Raw genomic sequence first — 21,553 nt, 5'->3', positions numbered from 1 at the left:
TTTTTGTTCATTGATTTTATATTTCTTACACAGTTTTCTTTGTTCATATACAGAAATAGAAATTCTGTGTTTGCTTCAACAAACAGCTCTTGCCATGAGCAGACCTGCGAGGTTGGATTTTATCCTGCAGCACTTTTGCTTCCATTTTAACTTGACTATGTGCTGGGCCTATAGATAAAAAGAGCTCCTTTTATGAGGAGGACTGTGGTTTATGTTTTCTTCATTTTGTATTGATGGGTATTGTCTTTAGAAGCACATCTGAATATAGCAGAAACATTTATTCCATCAAATTCATTCAGTTTGGAATTAAAATGCTTCCACAGCACAGTGTTTGTGTGGCTATTTATATTTTTTTTCACTGGGTTTAGCAGTATATGTGTGTCTAAGCCTGGCATTGATGATGCTTCTTGAAGAACAAGTTTACGGTGATGTGAGATATTTAAAGAGTGATTATCTTTTTTTCTAGATAATTTAAAGGTTTAATGTTCTGCAGTACTACCTACAGAACAAATATGCTCAGGTTGCGTTTTAAATAAACAGCCAGATTCTACTTCAGTTATACTATAAACTTTGAACAACTCTGTTGTTTTCAATGAAATTACCCTGTTACAAAGATGTGAAGAAACAGAATTTTACTCCAGTATATATAAACTGTTTTCCTTAGTAATGCTAAACTGTAATTTTAATGCATAACATGAATTTTTTAAAAATACTGGTTTTGTCTTGACATGTTTCTTTTTTTCTCCATTACTTCCATCTCTGCAGTGAAATACAGTGGTCAGTTAACATTTTACCTCCCCCACACCTTTCAGTTCTGTACAGCAGTTCTGAAGTTTCTGCACAATGCCTGCAGATCCTCACCCTGTTAGCAGGGCAGGTACCAAGCTTCTGCAGTCCCTCAGAAGTTATGCTGCAAAGAGGGGTTATCATTGTGTGAGCAGTGTGTACCATTCCGGGAAGAGGGGCTTCACAGCTTCCTCACGTGGAAGAGCCTTGCAAGGAAGACTCAAATCAATCCCCACATCATGGGGTGAATGCTTGTTAAGGCTGATAAGCTGGACTGTAATTTTCTTTCCAAATAAGAGGTCACGTTTGCTGGGTCATGGGGGGATAGTACTTCTTACAGAGGCAAAAAGGCTCAGTGGTACTTGTTCTGAGAAAGTTGAGTTTAGAGCAAGTGGATTGCCAGAAGTAGGGAGCTCTCACCTCCCACTGGTGCCCGTCTCCCAGGATGCTGTGACTGTAAATCCCAGCCCTGCTGCCCATGTGCCCCCAGTGCCCCTCTGCTTTTTGCTGCTGGCTGGTGCCCAGCACGATGGCAGAGCGGTGTAGTGCTGCACAGGATGGTCATGCTTATATCACTGGACTAAACTGTCTTGTTTGACTCCAGACTGCTTAATTATGCTGTAATCCCATTATTGCTTGTGTCCTGTCTGTGTTTCATTTATTGTTTGAGGTAACTTTTATGTTGTATTTGCTATTTAAAGGATCCTGTTAGGAGTTTGGGAGTATTTTGGCAGAGTTTTTTCAGTCAGTAGGTGATACTCTTTTTGGAGCTGATATTATAGTTGAAATTCCTACAGTATAAAATTACCTATAACGTACTATTTTTTGCCTTATTTTAAAGGTATTGAGCATTTGTTGCTTCCATTGGCATTAGTGGGTTTTCTTCTGAAAAATAATTAAACAGACCACTCTATCTGGAAAGACTGGAACCTGAGAATTTTCAGCCCAGCTTTTGATGTTGGTAATCATGTCTTGTTATTTATTTGAACTTTTTGTGGATATTTTTGCTAGTAATTTCATTGGAAAGTGATCTTGTAATTCAAATTTACTGTATATTTACTATATTAAAAGTGAGATACTGCCCGTTTGTTACTTAGTTGTGTTTTTTTCATCATCCACAAGATGGCACTGAATTTTGCTTTTAGAGAATTCTTTACTGCAGTGTAGGATAGAGCTTGTAGCTCAGCATATCTCAGCTGTATTGCTGCTGATGGCCAAGCTAGGAGACTAAAGCTGTATGATTATTTCTACTCCACATGGCAGTCACTTCTGTAATGGCTGTGTTAAGGCATCACAATAGGTAAAAATAACAAGATAAACTTACTTCATCGTATTCATACCTTTTGCTAAATGCACTAATGAGTTTCACATTTTCTGTTATAATCTCTAGGACGTTTAGAATGTGATCCAAAGAACATCAAAGACATGTGGGTAGATGCTTGCAGAGAGCCACATTCTCATGTTGCTAGTACACCTGGATAAGTATGTTTAACTTAATTTCACACAGAGCGTGTTCCTATGTTCAGTTGAGACTAATCAAGAGGAAAATGAAGGGAGAGGGATTCAAAGGGGAAAAAATGGCATTTCCCACTGCTGAAAATCCCTTTGCTATTTTTATAATCTTTATATTAAGCATTATGTAACTTCTCTGAGAGATACCACACGAGAATTTCACAACCAGAACTTTCTTGCTATTTGAGGTTTTCCTGATGTCTAAACCATCCTATCCCATGCTGCTATTTAAGCCTGTTACAGCTATTTTGGCCCATTAATAGTCAATCTCAGAAGATCATCTGCCTGCCCTCCTCCCCACACTCACTGTTGTTTAAAACATTGTGGCCTATTTGACATGATCTATTGCTTTTCTTCTCCCCCAAACAGAAGATTCCCTAACTCTTCCTTTCACAACTTCTGGAACACTAAACTCATTATTTTCCAGATCTAAAAAAGAATAAACCTCCCAGTAAAAGCAATACAGGAGAATGGAAGATGCTGTAAGAGTTGTTTTCTCTTGTTGGGACCTTCCCCATACTCTCACTCAGTCTTCTTTTTACATGGTTTTATAAGGTTTAATATTTCATTTCCTGCTTCTTTATCTAGTTTTATTTAAAAAGTATTTTTCACAAGCTGGAAGTTCAGCTTTGGGTATACGAGTTCACACTTGCTTGATGGCTTTTGGGTTGAACTGGACAATGTAGTGTTTGTATAAGCTTTCAAATAAGCTTTTGCAGAACTTGTTCTTGGTTCAAAGTCTCAGGTAATATAAAAGTGACACTCCCGGGAATGGCAGATAAAAATAGCTCCCATTAAATATAAAGTTGCACGTTTGCATTTTTGCAAACAACCGTGAAGTTATTTATCAGGTAATGGCATTTCCAAGTAACTGCCCAGGAAAGCCACACGTTTTATTTAATGGTCATAAAACTGCAGTAATGGCCCATTTGATTTGCATAATACTACAAGTGGCAGAGGATTGAGCTTTGCTTTGAGTCATTTCAGTTTTACAGAATGAACAGTTTTGTTTGGTTTTTTTTGTTTGTTTTTTTTTTTTTTTTTTGTAATTTTGCCTGATGAGGCGGAAATACTCACTTGTCCTCAGGGATAGTTCAAACGCCGGTGAAACCCCAGGTAAGTTCGTGAAAAACCCGTGGCCTGTGGTAAATCATTGTATAGATTTCCAAGGAACCAGGTCGCTCGCAGCCAAGTGCGAGGCTCCGCCGGTCCCTCCTCCCGCAGCCCGCGCGCGGGGCGGGACCTGCCCGGGCTCCGCGGCCCCGCTCCGCTCCGCGCTCCGCTGCCCGCGTCCCATGGAGCTGCTGCCCGCGCTGCTGCTCCTGCAGGTGGGGGGCGCGGGGGCTGCGCTGGTTTTCCGCGGGGTCGGGGCCGCGGCCGGGGGCGGGGGGGCCGGGGCTGCGGCCGTGGGGTCGGGGCTGCGGCCGCACCGAGGGCATCGCTTGCCCCCGCGCGGTGCCTCCGAGAAAGGGGGGGGCTCCTCTGTCCCCGGGTACCGGGCTCTGGGCTCCTGGGGGGAGGGGGGGGGCTGTCCAGGAGCGGGGACCCTCCGCTCCTCCTGCGGGGGACACCAGGGCGTTCACGCCTGGCAGAGCGCGCTGGTGCCTGGTGCTGCCCTTGCTGGATGAATGAGCCCCCCACTAATTCACTGGCATTTCTGTGGGGCTCGTGCTCCTGGACTGGGCTGTTCCTTTGTAGCGGTGCCCATGGCTGGGACGGACACAGCAAGAGCCTGAGCCATTGCTGTGCAACTGGTGCACGTGGAGGAGCCTGGAAGCTGCAAAAATACACAATTAAAGCTTCCAATAGAATTAAAAGTAGCTACACGCGCACATAAGGGGAAAGCAGCTTGTTCGGGGGGTTCAGCAGAGCTGAGCCTGGAACAAAGCTAATAAATACTATGTGCGAGTGCCAGGTGACAGCCTTGCTTGCTGTTTTTACATCGCAGAGGTTTTCCCCGGGTTATACAACAGCTTTACAGAGTAGCTCCAAGGCATTACCAGCAACCCCCCATTGCTCAGAAAGTTTATAACCATGGCAATTTTATAAGTATTTTGTTTCTTCAGAAAAAGATAATGGGGTAAAGGCCCAACCTTTGCCCATGTCTAGGCAGGAGGAGCTCTGTTCATTTTTTAAATGCCACTGGAAACATTTGATGGAATGAGTCATAAACCCCCAAGGTTTCCAGTGAAAGCAGTGAGAACTAGGAGGAAGGTGTACAAGTTACCTATGAGCTAATGTCAATAGTGCAATTTGAGTACTGTCCTACTCCTTTGTGGTGCAAGATTTCAAGTAAAAAGCAGTGTTTGAAGCTGGTGCAGGAAGTTTGTGCTTATAAAAGAGCAAATCCTGCCAATTGGGGTGTAGTCACCACTCTCAACAATTTATTTTACTCATCTGGATTAGACACTTTGGTCCAGTGTTCATCTTCTGGTAAATCAGCTAGGTTTGGAACACTTGAGTCACATCACTGAGTCTCCGCAAACCTGAAATACTCCCCAGACTTAATTTTTTTCCAGTAGTAGGTTTATGTCCTGTTAATACCCATCAACTTCTAAAGGAGCACTAGACACAGAGAGACAGAGGTGAATGTTTTAAAAATTGGAGATACGTGGCTTGAGAAAAGCCACAGAGATAATACTGTGGACTGTTAGACACAGTGTTTGTGTGTTTCTAGGACTGGCATCACCTGACCAGAGAAATCAGTATCCAAGCTCCCATGCCAGTTCATTTGGAATGAGATGGATGATATTTGTGGAGTTTCCTCGGTTAGATACAATTTAATACAATGCTGTCAAAACTGGATCAATATGTTTCCTCCTAGACAACCTATCAATGGTTTCTAGTTAACCTTTTTTTTTTTTTTTTTCCCCACAAGGTTATGGCTGCCAACAGTTTTTCTCATGAAATTGAAAATTTCAGTTTAAGACAAGCCATCCGAAAGAAGAGTATTCAGGTTTGTAGTCAATATTATATAACAACAGATATGCAACTGTTAATATGCGAACTATGACACTAAGTTCACTTCTTTATCCAACAGTGGATAAATTCTTATCAGTTAGCCAGTCTGCGTCCTCTACAGCGTACAAAAAGGACCTGGGTTGTCACCATAATTGATGTTCAAGAGGAGGACAAAGGACCATTCCCAAAATATGCTGGACAGGTACAAACAACCTTTTAGTAAAAGTTTTTCTTGAATGTCAGTGAGGTATTCGTCACCACAGACTGTACAGTAAAACACCAAAGGTAGGAGAGGGCAAGAACATTGCATCAAACAGCAACTTTTTAAAAACCTTACTTGTTCAGAGTTGTCTTATTGACACAGTTGGGTAGAATTGTGTGGTGTGGGGGGTATGCTGCTCCTTTCTATGGGAACCTGCAGGCGTACTCAGGGGAAAGAAGCCAATAGAGTGGGAGAGGTAAGAGAGTCATTGCACAGAGCTGTGTATTTGCACATTGTGCAGAGAGTAGTGACACTGCAACCCAGAAAGCTGTTAAGCTGGCTGAGACCAAGCCTGCAAGCAAGGCCCCTTCTGCAAAGAGAAGATGGGCAGGAAGAGAATTAGTCTAAAGTCAATTTGTTTCTGTTCCATCTTCCTAACTCATACTGCATTGTTCTACTTCTCTTTTCAAAAGCTGTTCAATAACAAATCATTTAATACATCAGTAAAATATTTAATCAGTGGACCTGGGGTGGATGAATCTCCAGAGATTGGATTGTTTTCTATAGCAGATGATGCAAATGGACGTGTGTACGTACATCGTACCATTGACAGAGAAAAGACCCCGACTTTTCAGGTAACACTTTAAAAAATACTTAAAACTATTTGCAAATATTAATTGCTTTCTCATGGCTAAATGCTTCACTAGAATGAAACACACCAATAAGAATTTTAAGTGTGTGTTTTTATGACCTCCTTTTCTTATTTTGAACCTCTAAATAAATGCTAAGATGATTATCTCATCAGAGACCAATAGGTGACTTCCACATCACTATCAATTATAAATCTTTGTGACATGTTTGAACTTCCACAAATATCTGTATGCTTCTTTTCTATCTTCTTTTTGGTATGGCCCTTGATCATCATCTAAAAAATGAGAAGGTTGTCCTGAAATTCAAAGTATATTACAGCTATAGTGGCTAGAACACTGAGTTGTAAACCCAAAAACTAATCAAGAGAATGAAAGCAAATAGTTATGCATTACAAAAAACCCAGATAATACCAGAGGAGCTGCAAAGCTGTGCTACTGTAACTTTACATAAGAGTAAGCATATGTTTCTCCTTAAAAAGCAGAAGAGCATTCATAAGCAGTAAGTGTAATGAAAGAAATGTGGTAAGAAGTGTATGAATGAAATACGTGAGTGTGGGTTTGTTTTCCTCTTGCAAAAAGTCTTCAGTTGTGGTCTCCTTATGTTTTTTCTGTGATGATTTCTATTTGTGTCTCTGTGGCTTAGCTGTGCCCAATTGATAGTTACCATTCCATTTGGCTTTCTGTGCAAGGTCTTGCCTTCCATAATAAAACTAAATTTTGGAGAGCTTTCTATTCCCCCTCACTGGACACATGGCTGTTCCAGGGCAGACACTCTGGGCTTGGTTTTAAAGCAGAAATAAGTGTAGCAAAGGAGAATTCAGCATGCAGAATTGAATCCCCTGAACAGTCTTGGTATGGAGTCAAAACTTCATAGACATGCAGCTAGAGAAAACTGACTGTACTACTTGAATAAATACTTCAGAATTGGGAAGTACATGTGATAGCATTCTTTTGTCTGGCCCCAAGGTTATTTATATATTTTATATTAGATAGTAATTTCAAATAACCCAGCTCCAGCTCCAGGTACTGTTTTTTTAAAGTATTGTTTAATGCACAAGATGACCATTATGAATCTACTACCTATGAGAGGTGAATAATGACTTAGTGATGTAACTCAAAGCCAAATGCTAGTCAAATATGACTGAAGCAGCTTCAAAATTGAAAGTTTTTTGTTCCATTCATTCCATTTTGGTATCTGTGTTGCTACTCGTTTAGATACGTTTCGATATTGTGCACAGAAAAACTGGTGAACCGTTGGACCGCCCTTTATTTTTCAAGATAAAGGTTAAAGATATTAATGACAATGCACCTGAGTTTCCCAAGGAGGAGTACAGCATTACAATAAGAGAGAACCACAGTAAAGGTAAGTGCCATCCAGACAAGGGATACTACTGGTTTGTGTCTGACTTCTCTCTTTTTAATTCCTTTGTCTTTCTTTTTCCTTTCTTACTAAATCTGTTCTTCTCCCTCGATTTTACATAAACACTCATGGGTTTAGGGACTATTTCCTACCTCCTAACTTCTTGTCTGATTAACCTCGATGTATATTAGCATAAAGTTGGAGACATTCTGAAAAACTCCTAAGATACTTCTTCTTAACTGCAAGCCAAGACTTCAGCAGACTAATCTGAACTGTGGATCTGGAACCTGCACATGCACACTGCTTCACAGAAGATGGTCAGACACACTGTTTTAGAAATATAAAGACTTAATCTGGCTGTGTAGACATGTGGGCATGGTGCCAACTCCTCAGGAGCTGTCAGACCTGGTATAAATAACTAGTGAATGTTTTTAATAAAGTAAATTCAGGAGTGTAGTAACTCTATTGTCTAAGAGTACTTTAGGCAGATTTGCCACCCAAATGAGGTGGCAGCCAGATGACCATAGCCACAGATGTTATAGATTTTCTTAGGACTTGTGTGTTCAGGAGCCTGCAGACAGGCCTAAGAAACTCCAGGTCAAGACTAAACACTTCTACGAATGTCTCAATTCTTCGTTCTAGATGAGCCAGTTTTCCAAGTTACTGCCTTGGACAAAGATGAAGATGGCACTGCGAATTCTCAGGTGTCCTATTTTCTAAGTATGCAAATGTCCCATCCAGATGGAATCCCATTTGATATTGATTCTAACACAGGATCAATACTTCTGTCAGGATGCCTGGATTATAAGGTGATGTACATATGACAGCTTCTTGTCATTTAATGCATAATACATGTTCACTACATGTTAACTTATACCTGGAGAGTCTCACATCCAGCTTTGTAGCTGTGACTGATAAAATGCGGGAAATGCTTCAGAACTAAGTTTGGAATTTCCTTTCTTCTGTTTTTCAGACTGCTAACTCTTTCAAACTTCTGATTAAAGCCAGTGACCATGGAACTCCCCAGCTATCATCTACGGCAACAGTGAATGTAGCTGTTGAAGATGCAAACAACCACCTCCCTGTATTTACTAGGGATAATGTAAGGAAAAACATCATTATTGAGTATTTCTAAATACAATTCAGTCCTTCAAGCTGCTAAATACACTCAGCAGTGGAAATGGGAACCCTCAGACACTTACAGAATCAGGCCAAAACATGTGCAAATGAGCTTTACATGTTAGAAGAAATATCTCTTAAAAATGAGAACAGTAAGAGAATGCTTGACTACTGGCAGTGATGAACTTTGTTGTTTTTCTGTGTACAGCACTAGAAAGTTTTTGTCTCACTATTAGTGTAAGGATGCTGACTAGCTTGTTCTAACATCTGAGAAGCTAAGGTGCTGATTACAATCCGCTCTTGAAAGATCCTAGTTTTGATCATGAAGATCTCAATGGCCTGAAACCTGTGTGCCTACAATCTCAGTACATCTCAATGGGGCAGTGAGGTATGGTAGCAGTGCTTCTGCTGTCATATTCTGCGAGGGTGCTTGTAGAGCATTTGCTGTGTGCGTGGGAGCAATTGAGCGTGCTGGCAGGAAGAGGGCTCTGAGGAGTTGAAAGTTGTGAAGGGGTAGACAGCTACATTTGAATTCAGGTAAGAGTTATCCGTTTTCAGGCTCTGGTCCCATTGATAATCCAGGTCCCAGAAAGACTGTTTTTGTAACTTGCATGTTGACACAATGTTTTGGTTTAACCTTGGCTGGCAACTAAACACCACCCAGATGCTCGCTCACTCCCCTGCAGTGGGATGGAGGAGAGATTTGGAAAGGTAGAAGTGAGAAAAGTTGTGGGTTAAGATAAAGACAGTTTAATAGGTAAAGCAAAAGCCACACACGCCAGCAAAGCAACATAAGGAATTAATTCACCACTTCCCATCGGCAGGCAGGTGCTCAGCCATCTCCAGGAAAGCAGGGCTCCATCACATGTAAGGGTTACTTGGCAAGACAAATGGTGTAACTCTGAATGTCCTCCACTTCCCCCTGCCCTGCAGCTTTCATTGCTGAGCATGACACCGTATGGTCTGGGACATCCCCTTGGTCAGCTGGGGTCAGCTGTCCCGGCTGTGTCCCCTCCCAACTCCTTGTGCACCCCAGCCTCCTCACTGGTGGGGGGGGGTGAGAGGCAGAAAGGCCCTTGATGGCGTGTAAGCACTGCTCAGCAATGGCTAAAACATCCCTGTGTTATCAACACTGTTTTCAGCACAAATCCAGAACATAGCCCCACACTAGCTACTGTGAAGAAAATTAACTCTACCCCAGCCAAAACCAGGACACGCTTCCAGAGCGCAGAGTCATGTCAAGCACTGGTATATGTAAATATTTGCAGTTGTGAACAGTAAGAATAGATACAGGGCTACAACAGTGGGTACAAAGACACCTACAAAAGCAAACACACTTACCAGTGTGTTACTATGGTAGGTCTCCTACCTGCAGAATAGTGTTTGGAAGACCTGAGAGAATAAGGTTAGATAATCTACCAAAACAGGTTTGTACAAGAAATCTGTGCTTCATCATCATTAACTCCAGTCTAGTAAAATTCTGAGCCTTCTCACAGTTGTGATTTGTTCCCTCTATCTGAGTACATGTATTATTCTTCACAGCAGTTTTAAAAGTTGTGATGCAAGGACAGCATTGTTTACTTATTAGAAGGCAAGAGTCTGAAATTTCAGATCTCAACCAGTGGCCAACTTATATGAAGAAAATAGCACAAATAAATTACATTTTATAACCGCCTCATATTTTAAGATGTATTTCTGCCTTAGGTGATTTAATTGGCATTTCTTAGCTGGTCTTTGGAGTGCTAGTTAGGCAAGCTGGTGGCTACATTGCACCATCAAAAACTTAAAACATTGTGAAGAAATTACCTAAAATCTCACACATACTTGCTTTCTACAAAGTCAGGTACATAACGTCTGCAGACTAGTACTGGCCTAAGCCTGTATGCACCAATCTCTTGTACATGGCAGAAGACAATCCTGGATGAAAAGCCCTAGTGGCATTTATGGGCTTATGGCTACAGTCAGTATTAGGAGAGGTCAGTAGTCTCCTGCTTTTAGATGAAGATCAGGTTTAGTAATGAGTTCTTTATGAAGTCAGTGGGAATGTGTTGGAGGAAAGTTAGTTCTGGCACTGAGTGGGGACACATGAACCACTGCAGACAGCGACAGTGTGTGCAGAAAGTAGCTCCACATGGTCTGTGGTGGAACTCTGGTTCAGAACTGGCTAACAAGCTTCCTCCACTTGGAGAATAGAAATAGTCTTTATTTCTTTCCTTTCCCCTCTCAGTACCAGCTGCAGATTTCAGCAGGTCAAGAACATCCAGCTGTATTACGGCTCCAAGTGGAAGATGAAGACTCTCCCAATACTCCAGCTTGGAGAGCAAAATACAGAGTAACAAAAGGCAATGAGAAGGAACAGTTTGCCATTGAGACAGATCCAGACACAAATGAAGGCATTTTGAGTATTATCGAGGTAAGGAGCAGTAATAGATGAACTACAGCATGGCACTGTGTAGCGTGGCCAGTCTGGTTACAAGACCGATAGCTTAGCATCTTCTTAGCTGGATTTCTTAAGTTCAGCTCACCTCTGAGTTCCAGGTATATAGAGGTGACTGCCAAACCAAGATCATAACTGCTAATCAGATTTTTGTTTGGGGTTTTCAGCCTCTCAGCTATGAAGATGACTCTGAGATGAGACTTGTCATTTCTGTAGCAAATGAAGAACCTTTCTTCTTATGTAAAAATGGCACTGTGATGATCTCAAGCTTAGAATCCACGAGTACAACTGTGAACATCAAGGTCTTACAGTCTCAGGCTGCTCCTGTGTTTCATCCTCCTATACTGATTGTCCAAAAAGAAGATTCAATGAAGCCTGGGAAAGTATTTAGAAGGTATCCTGCCACATATCCAGATGATGTGCCAAATAAGATAAAGTAAGTGGAGATGCTTTTAACACTCAGAATAAATAGTTTAGGAATATAAAGAGGTTTTCAAGTTTAATTTGGTATATGTACATCTATGAATATACATACACCTACATATTTACAGTTATATGAATTTATACATTAGAGGTGCAGGTTTACTGTTTATGATACTGCAGATCCAGATAGCTGGTTCTGTAAGATACAATTTAAAGGTGCAGTCAGTCCTTGGTTGCTCAGTGTTTCTGTTGTCTTCAAAACAGTTTTACCTAAAACCAGGTTGCATTAGTTATATTTTACTTTTGATGACAATATTTTGATGCCATAGAAATGACTAAGGTATGCTTGGCTGTAAGAATGGTAATCTGATGTGGAAATTAGATACTCTTAGCCCCTAGGAATAGTGATGATGGGCCTATACAAGGTATGGGGACTTACGTGGAGAAGTTTGTTGACTGTGTTGAAACACACAGCTTGTCATGGAGTTAACAAAAGTAAGCATCACTAACAAGTAAAAATACCTACAGAGCTCAAAAGGACAAAGAAAAATGCAGGAGAAATTTTACATTCCTCAAAATCCGTTTAAGATTGTAAGTTTTTCCTTTCTTTTTAAGATATGAACTAGCCCATGACCCAGATGGTTGGCTGAGTGTGGATGAGAATTCTGGAGTTCTTACTGTGGCAAAAGAATTTGATCAAGAATCCCCTTACGTGAACAACAGCCTGTACACCATTATCGTTCATGCTATTGATCATGGTAAGAAGCCAGTCAGAAAATATTCAAGCAGTATTTGGACTGTTTGAGATGAGGTGCATGTTAGATATAAAATGATAGCAAGACTAAGTATTGAAGTGGAGAACAGTAACGCAGAACACCCTAATGTTTAAAACTTGTGTTATGTGTGACTAGTGGGATAAACCAGACAGAGATCCTGCCAATGGACTGGCTTTTGTTGATCCCCAGTTGTGAGTGTTTTTCTGTTTCTTTTACTCCTACTTAGGTATTTCACCACAGACTGGTACTGGCACCGTCCTGCTTTACTTGTCTGACCATAATGATCATATGCCAACATTAGTGGCTCCTTCTTTAGATGTGTGTGACAAAAAAGAAGGGACACGTCTCATTATAAAAGCTAAGTCTGCTCCGGTCCATTCACATTCTGGGCCATTTACATTTGAGCTGGCTGAGGACTCTGAAGACGTGAAGCATAACTGGACATTAGGAAGAAACTTTGGTGAGTTCTTCCTTTCATGTCCTTCATGAGAGGTTTATCGTCAGTTATGTGCCCTCTAGTTATTTCACTGTCTCTTACCTTTATGGTTTGTTACTGATTAGTCTCAGTGAGATGGAAAGGAATGGAAGAACAGCTTTCAAAATATAAAGTGACTGCAGTTTGAAAAAAGTTACATTGTACTTCATCTCAACGGAGGACAGGACCAGAAGCAATGTGCTCAAATTGCAGAAAGGGGGATAAGACAGCTGAGGAACCACTTCTGCATTTGATTAACTACCTGATGAATTCTAGAGGTTATCAGTGCAGCTATGCCAGAATGCAGCAAGACTGGGACAGATCTCTTTGCCCAGAAGGCTCAGTAAGGTGATGAAGTGGGATGTCATTTTGTCCTATTTACTATGGTGCATTAAGGCTGGAAAAAGTATTTGAAATAGTGGTGCAAATAAATTTCTCTTTGATTATCAACAGAAAGGACTGTAGAAAATCAGACTTCTATGAGTCTTGAAATAATTTGCTTGTCTTCTTTTTAGGGGAGTCAGTTGAACTTTTAATGTTAAGAAGCCTCCCACAAGGTAGCTACTCGGTGCCTGTCATTATTCAGGACAGGCAAGGATTTTCTACAAGGCAGAATCAGCATGTTAGACTCTGCTTTTGCCCAGATGGACATGCGTGTAAAGATTCACTGCTTCCACAAGCAGCAGTGAGACTTGGAGGTGGTGCCATAGCGATAATACTTATGGCTTTCTTATTACTACTGGGTAAGTAACCTCCTAACTTATGTGTGCAAGTTATCTGTCATCTCATTGCAATTGCAGCTCATGCACGTGTGCTAAAATCTACCAGCCTTAACAGTAAAGGCCATTTGCCTTAACGTGTTAGAGCGTAGTCAAGGTGCAAGCAGTTAATACTTGCACTCTTCAGGGTGCTTCCATCCACGTGTCCTGTTCTCTCTTCAAATTTTAGGAAGACCTTAGTTTTCCAATACAAGACATTGCCATTTCCATCTAGTAACCAAAGAGATCTTTTTAGATAGCCAAGAAAACTCTCAAATTACTAGGCACTATGATACAATGTGTAATGCAGAGGAAGGTGGTATTCAAGGCTGACCACACAGGGTAAAAGACACTGGAAAGATTAGTGAAACTTATCTGAACTCATGGTTGGGAAGTGAAAACGTGAGGACTGTGTATTATACAGAAGTGAAAAAGGGAAGATGACATGGATGCATGGAATACTATACAACAATAAATACAAGTATGTAACCTAGGAAAAAAGAAAATATCTGAAATAAAAAACCAGAAATGTAATATTAACAGGTGGAATTTTTTAGCTTGTTACTTGGGAAAATCATGATTATATTGTGGCTAGAAGACAACTGGCAGATGTAAATGTGTTGTTAAGCTGAACTGTAGTACAACAAAGTAAATATTCTTGTTTGCATTGAATAAAATCGAATACTTGACTTTTTTGACATTAACCATGTACTGGCTAACTGGAAGTAATGAATTTCTCCCATGAGGTTACACCACTCAGTAACTGCTTGTTATAGAGCTGCTTCCTCTGTAACAGCTCATGTCATTTGCTGCTGAAGAGATGAACTACTGATTCTTTATCTGAAGCAAAAATTAATAGATTATCTGATGACTGTAGTATGTCTGTCTGCTCAGTGCAGTGCTCTGTGGAGATAACAGGCTGGCTTTCTCAAGCAGGCTAACCACTCCAGGCCAAGCATGGCATCTGCATGGCTACATTGCTAGAGGTTTCCGAGTTAGCTCATTTGGAACTGGGCCGGGTACCTCATCAACCCACTGTATTGAGCCATACAGATCTATTCACGATGCCCGTCTCACCATTCCCTTTCTTATTTCAACAGTTTCCAGTATTCTACTTTGCCGGTTTTATGTGCCGGGATCTAAAAGAAAAGCCATTGTTCCACCTCAAGGTGAACAGACTTTAATCAATTATAATGAAGAGAGCGGAGTGTCTTTATGTCAAGTAAGTGCAAAAGCATGTATCACAGTACCTCACCAGTGTTGTGTGGCTGAATCTGGTACTAGTCATCTCTTTTATTATGTTTCCTCTGGTTTTGGCATTGAGCAAAGTAAAGCTTTTTTTGTGCCACTAAGCATATCTGGGGAGTGGTGTTCTGCATGGATTGGATAATGCTACTCTGGTGACAGACCATTATCACTCCTACCATTTTTCAGTATCAGCAGGACCTTCCCAGGTGCCTCATCCTACTGATGAATCCAACAGATGAGGAGGCACATCATCTATTGTCATGCTGCACGTACTAGTGTTTTCAACAAGGAAGTAAATGCAAGTGAAAAAGGGAATAGTCTGCAAAAGTGTGATCCTTCACAGCCTAGTTCAGTTTCGTATTAATACCATCCCTCTCCCTGTATGCAGGCTCCGCTGGGTATTACAGATCATGCTGCTCTACCACCTGTGTCTGTGGAGGCTGGAAAAGAAGTGATTACTGAGGTAACTACCTGTTTCGTTAAGTAAATGCCCTGTTTTATACCACTTAAATTGGTAATCCCAAGAATGAGGTTTGACATTAATAATAGTGGGAAGAATAATGTAATATATTTCAGTTAGAAAATAAGTGTCACTTGTTGGAGATTCCACTGGTATTTAAAATACTGTTGACAAGTTACTTTTTTTCTAACAGCTTTCGGTTTGTGTCTGTCACTTCTTTTAATTAGTTATTGCTCTAAACATTTGGAAGTGTAATTTCTTCCAAAATTCTTATCACAGTACTTGAAGTGATATGCATGAGATTTTATTCAGTTCTTGGCATAAGTGAAATGGAACCTTCATTCTTCGGATATCTATCAGAAACATGCTGGTCAACATCTTCTACTTAACATACTCTAAAAGTGTTGACAGGATTTATGAGTATTTTTATGACTATAAGATGTACTTCTGGGGATTTGAAGGCTTTTGAGTTTGTTCTGTGGATTTTTGTACTGTATTCTCTAACAGATGGCTATTTTCGTTGTAAAGAATGCCTGAAGGAAATTCTGGTCTACATCAGTAGGTGACTGCCGTGTGTTCTGTTCATAAGTATGTAGTGATCACCAAGAGACCCTAAGAACAATCTGTGTCTTACAGCAGGCAAAGAAAAAGTAAACCAGCCTTTTTTATGTATGTGAGAACTCAATTCCACATAGTTAGGAGCTAGGATTACCTGTGTAAGTAGACATTGTAAAGTTCTGAGGTCATGTTTGGTGCCATTAATGAAAAGAAATCCAAGAAATTTAGAGGAAGAAACATATTTAATTACTGGAGATTACAGTTTGTGACTCCATGTGCACATGGAGTACGTACTCATAAGAAGAAACAGTCCCTGGACAGAAAAAGCTGCAATGTAACTGGAGAAGACAGCACAAGAGAAATGGATGCAACAAAGAGAATGATAATTGGATTTATTTGTATCTGAAAGAAATGTTAGTACTTGACTTTATGCTGGTCAAACCTGAGATACTATGTCTGTCTTCCAGGATGGCCTGTGCGCTAGTTGCAAGACATTCCAAGTAAGACACTTTGATTGCATCATACAGTCAGTGGACAAAATACTGGGTCAGGTAAGAAATGAATGTTGAATCCCTCCTTTGTCCAGTTGGTTTGTAAGAATGGGAAAAAAGGCTTGCAAAACTGGAAAGCTGCTGTGACTTCAGCTACTCTCTCAGCCCACATCTAAGAAGCATTACAATTGAAAGCAGGGGATATATTTGATGGGGAAACCTTCAAGACTTCCTTGTTGAAAATGCCTTATCTCCTAGACTTCTTGCTGCCTCTGGCTGGTCACCCAGCATTTACTGCAAGGCTGGGGTCTGTCACCTGTAACAAATTCTTCAAGATGGGAAAGTAGGGCTGAAGTGCTTTCTGTTGCTGTGCAGCGTTAAAGTTTGGTTGCCTGCTCTTTCACTTCTGTGCGATCAGGGAAATGCTAGTTCCTCTTGCCCTGTCCTGCCTGGCCACTGCATGTTCACAGGCCTGTCCCCATGTCTCCTTGGGCTGGACTGCATGCCTCCATGCACTCATGTTTGCTTGATAGCTGTCTGGTCCAGGACAGATCAAATGCTCTTTTCTGCCTCGTTTGTACTGTAGGGGAAGTTCAGGCTCTGGTGCTTATGCAGCTGAGAGTTTCAGTAAAACTTTTCCTTATCAGAGAAAGACTCATAACTCTTCACTGTAACCTCCTGGCTTACCTGCCTAATCTGCAGACCATGAGTTCCCTTAATTTCCAAAAGGGCAGTAGGAGCCTCCATGATGATTTGCATTGTTTCTTCCCTTCTTTAGAAACTGTATTACCAAAACACGCTGGAAGATTACGGGGCCATCTATGAACCTTGCAGATACGCTGAGGAAGGAGAACTAGAGCGAAGTAACTCCTTCTGCTCTCTCTCCGTTGGCAGTGAGGACTTGCCTGTTGATTTTTTGAACACTCTGGGACCAAAGTTTTCTACTCTGGAAGAAATCTGTCAGAAGCAATTTCCATTATTCAATTAATTTCAGAAGGTTGTGACTACTTTGTGGTGTTGCAAAGACTTCTGGCGGAAGCACTGACAAATTCAGACAAAAAGAACCATCTGCACTTGAAAGTGTTGCAGTATGGTTGCACCATGAATACCTGGCCTTTTATTTCTCCTGCCTACACTGTTTGTATGTCTGCAGCCAAGAACGCGACGTGTCTGGAAGGTCTGCTCTACTTGGCAGAGATGGTGAAGTGACTTTCGTATATTCTGTGCAGACTTACACAACAGAGTATCTGATATTAAGGCTCCTCAATTTAGTATGCAAAGTTAAAAAACCAGATCTACTAGGCTAGAAATTCCAGTCAGGGTTCCATATAGAAATAAGCCAGTATTGAACAGAGAAGGCAATTACCAGCTAAACCAGCGATACAGTCCTTTCTCTGGTAAGTGGTCTCCTTAAATCCAAGGTTAATTTAGTGCACTGCCATGTGGATCTGACTCGGTGATCAGATTTTTTATTTTATATGACACTGAAACATCGAAGAGAAAGTGCACTTATACTCTTTGTGTGACTGTAACCGCACCATGACCCGAGAGGTCTGCACCATCCTTGCCTTTTAGCATGAAACAGGCACTTATTCAGTGCTTGCATGCATATGCTGGCATCTGGTGGCTATTAGTATATTACACTATTGTAAATTGCTAAGAAATTGTTGATAGAGGACAAGATATGATTATCCCTTTCATTCAAATAACTACCTTCTCTAAATCAGCTACAAGTGACTGTGGTGAGGAAATTCATGGGTTTCCTCAAGTGCCATTGATAAAACAGATGGAATTATAAGGAAAGGATGGTATCAAATTTCCCTATATGGAAACCACAGATGTGTCACTGTTAAATTTTGTGGTTTGTACATCTCTGAATGTGTGCAATTGACCTATGCTTAGTTATAGCATGATGGCTATTGGTGTTACAATACATGAATGAGGAAAGAATAGCTTAGAAGGTAGTATTCTGCCATTAGGTAAGTTATATATGCAATAAGAGATGGAATTAGTCACAAATCTTACTTCTGTTCTATTACAGTTCTGTGCTAAAAGAAAAATGCTTTTCCTAAGGGAAGCACTAAGTCTGGTATCTAAGGCTCTGTTCTTCTGTTTCAAAGTTTACTTAAACAATAAATTATGCTTTTGCTCAGATGATATTAACTAATAATTCAAGGCTGGAAATCTCAGTCAAGTGTGATTAAAGAATTTATCTGAGTGGCAGGCAGCTAAGTTTTCCTAAATGCCATCAGCAAGATCTGTTTACACAATAAATCACTACTCTGATAAACTGTCCTTAACTTATAATTCCAGATGGAAGTCTTCAAGTCAGGCCAGTCATTTAGCAGCACTGCTAATAGCCAAGATGACTTTTTTATTGCAAACTATAACGATATTGGTAAGATTAGAATTGTGCTGTGTTTTGCTATTTCTTCTGAAAATTATGCAGGATTAAAAATAATAATAAAGTAGTCCGTGCGTTTCTTGTTTGTGTAAACTTGCGTTGGGTCTATAGCACACCATGCTTCCAAACACCAAAGCATTAGATGTGGTCAGACCCACAGTTGCTAATGCCAAAAAAAGTTGTCTCTCTCTTGCATGGAAAAAAAGGAACTGTTTTAATGAAAAGCTATTGTATGGCAAATGAGAATGTTCACTGGAGGTTCTTACAATCATATACAATGTGCCCATTCAGGTAGTAACATTCATTATTTCAGTGTCTTCAAGGATTTAGAAGACTTATACACACTAAGCTAATACAGCTTCCCAGCATCACTGTGAGGTAAAGGTGTAGTGTTTACACTTCAAAGAGCAGAAGTTTAGGCTGAAAGAGCGGTTTGGTTGACCACAGCCACATGGAGAGCTTGCAGGAAACTAAGGAATGGCACTTCTCAGTTGTGCTCCTTATATATCTTGCCTTTCACCTTTGCAGCAGCTTTTTATGCTGTTCCTTTTGACCAGACCTGAGGAATATGCACTCTGCTATGGTCATATCAAAACAGTACAAAATCTTTAGTATATAAAGTCTTGGAGCAAACAGTGATGAAAGTAACAAATAAATAAAACCTTCGTTTTACAGGTAAGGGACTGATACACAGAAATCCTAAGTCAATTCCCATAATCAGAAAGAGACTTGCAGAATGGATCTAGATTTTGAGAATCCCCTTTTGGCTCTGTAACCCTTGAAGCATCATTATACTCATAATTCCTGCCACGCCCTGTCAGTTATGCGATTACCTGGACAAAAAATATTCCTCCTTTTTTTCACTAAGCATTTTCAGTCACAAATTTGGTGATGTGACACTTGAAGTCCTGTTAACGATTACATTGTTCGTTGATCATTTTGCCTATGGTAGGCCAATGTATATACCATGTATATCCCACGTAAGCGCATAATGAGGAGTTCAGTTTATTTGAACAGTTGTTCTGATATTTTAAATGTCACTAGGTGCTTTTTAATAGAAATGAGTACTTTTATGTAGGAATGACAAAGCGTGCTACAAACACCTAAATAACGACTTGAACTGCTTAAAGCTATTACGATCCCTGCTGCCAAAATATGGACAGGTAATCTGTTGTGCATCAAGTGGGGGTGTCTGGACAACAGCAAAACTCAACAGAGGATCCAGAAAGTCCAGCATTGTAGGTCTGTGTCTCAGGTCCATATGACAACTACTTCTTTCTCCATCTGTGTGTAAGGTTTGAGGTGACATTTCTTCTCATATGGGAGTGAAGGAAACCTAAATTAGTTTATTAATATCCCATTGTCTTAAAAACTAGAAACATCTGCTTGAGACACCAGTAACTTTTTTGCGGAGTTTGGCAGAAGGGAGGTCCAGGCTGTACCTCCACTACTAAATTACTACTATCAAAAAGGTTTCTTTAGAGGCTCTCATGAGACACAACGATTACTAAGTAGTGAAAATGAGGCATAAATCAGAGCATTTCTCACCTACATCACACATTTGCATCAATCACACTTTCAAAGACACTACTGCAGGAAGCTAGCCACTAAACAGCTTTTAACTGTGAGGCTGAGGTCTACACCAGGAGACAGACAGAATTCAGTGTCTGGAGGCAGCATGTTTACTTGTGCCACATAACACACTTAATATTATGATGATATCCCAATCAGGCTTTGGGCCTCAAAACTGCTGTCACCCTGTCACCACTGAGGGTGAGAGCAAACCATCAGACTCCCAGTCACTGAGGGAGCTTTCAAACGTTCCCATGAAGGTTGATGCGTGGTCCTGCCTGACACATACCCCTTCTCCACCCGTGCCTTGTGGAGCCATAAATCTGGGCTGAGGGACAGGATCTTTAGTCAAGGCAACTTGCCACATTTTTTCCCAAGGCCCCTCTGCTTGTGTCTGCTTGTGCTTGTGCCCTCCCCAAAAAGCCAGGCAGGCAGCTCGTGCATCGCCTGCAGAACCACACAGAAATAGCCATTGCTCAGGGGACAACGGCAGGGCTGGTGTCAAGGGAGCGCTGCCTATGCAAACACACGTATGTATTATCGATGGCCTCAACTTAGGCTTTGCTTGTACATAATGGCAGAGGAAGCACATGAAGTCTCTGGTTTGTTCAGGATCTGCTTTAAACTAAGTACCTCCATGGCTTGCTGTTTTGTAAATGCTGGTGATGGGCTATAGTGTTTCAATTACCTGTTCACAGTGAGAGGTCTAATCACGATGTCTGTGAATCCCCATTACTTCTGGCCCCTGCTGTGCCCAAGTCAGTGGGAGTCCCAGCAGCACAAATGTTTACCTCCACACAGTCTTCATCTCTGTCTTTGTTTTGCCTCATTTATAAAAATCTTACTTAAAAGTAAATGACACACAATCAGTAAAGGGGAAATTAATCACACTGGAACTAAACTTCTGACACTGAGTTTTAAAGGAAACCAGAGAGACTGATCATAGGATGGTCCTACAGAGAGTGGATGTCATCACGTTAACAATAAAATCTTCTTGTCTCAGACAGAAAGCATTTCCCCTGTCTGCTATTTCCTCTACTCTGCTGAGCAATAGCAGATCCCCCGGGATCTTTAGGCTGCCACAGAAGGAATATAAGTTTTACTCAAATCTTTCTGTGCCAGTTTGGGGTCATTTTCTCCCTTCTGAAGGATCCATTTGTCCTGATTAAGGTATTACAAGAAGTCATTTAAAGGACAAATAAATGACAAGAGATTTTGTCAGTGAAGGGTAAACCACATGCTGAGTAGGCTATAATTAGTTTCTTCTATTAATGCCTTAGGTGTTGTTGTATTTCACAATCCTAATAATTAAACACTTAGTAACAGAGTGTTTGATTAGTGTGTTAAAAAAATGCATAGGC

The 21,553-nt window shown here is 40.8% G+C and overlaps 1 protein-coding gene across 1 annotated transcript; it reads left to right on the top strand.

Moving 5' to 3' along the window:
- The first annotated feature begins 3,593 nt into the window (after nucleotides 1–3,593).
- CDH26 (cadherin 26) lies at nucleotides 3,594–17,425 on the top strand. The gene is made up of 17 exons (XM_074843111.1): nucleotides 3,594–3,626; nucleotides 5,177–5,254; nucleotides 5,339–5,461; nucleotides 5,935–6,096; nucleotides 7,327–7,474; nucleotides 8,114–8,280; nucleotides 8,445–8,573; nucleotides 10,818–11,003; nucleotides 11,195–11,463; nucleotides 12,066–12,208; nucleotides 12,453–12,686; nucleotides 13,217–13,444; nucleotides 14,560–14,681; nucleotides 15,096–15,170; nucleotides 16,193–16,276; nucleotides 16,995–17,109; nucleotides 17,211–17,425. The coding sequence occupies exons 1-17, from the start codon at nucleotides 3,594–3,596 to the stop codon at nucleotides 17,423–17,425; spliced, it is 2,511 nt and encodes an 836-aa protein (XP_074699212.1).
- The last annotated feature ends 4,128 nt before the right edge of the window (nucleotides 17,426–21,553 follow it).

The sequence above is a fragment of the Strix aluco genome, chromosome 17 (assembly GCF_031877795.1).
Source record: "Strix aluco isolate bStrAlu1 chromosome 17, bStrAlu1.hap1, whole genome shotgun sequence".
In the NCBI taxonomy this organism is placed as follows: Eukaryota; Metazoa; Chordata; class Aves; order Strigiformes; family Strigidae; genus Strix; species Strix aluco.
The sequence above is the reverse complement of the archived record's forward strand: the minus strand, read 5'-3'. Positions and strand labels throughout refer to the sequence as shown.

Bases quoted from the DNA above. Each gene is read 5' to 3' on its own strand.
- CDH26 (XM_074843111.1), top strand. From the start codon at position 3,594: ATGGAGCTGCTGCCCGCGCTGCTGCTCCTGCAG. The intron at 6,097-7,326 runs GTAACACTTTAA...CTACTCGTTTAG, and splicing joins AAAAGACCCCGACTTTTCAG to ATACGTTTCGATATTGTGCA. The intron at 11,464-12,065 runs GTAAGTGGAGAT...TTTCTTTTTAAG, and splicing joins GATGTGCCAAATAAGATAAA to ATATGAACTAGCCCATGACC.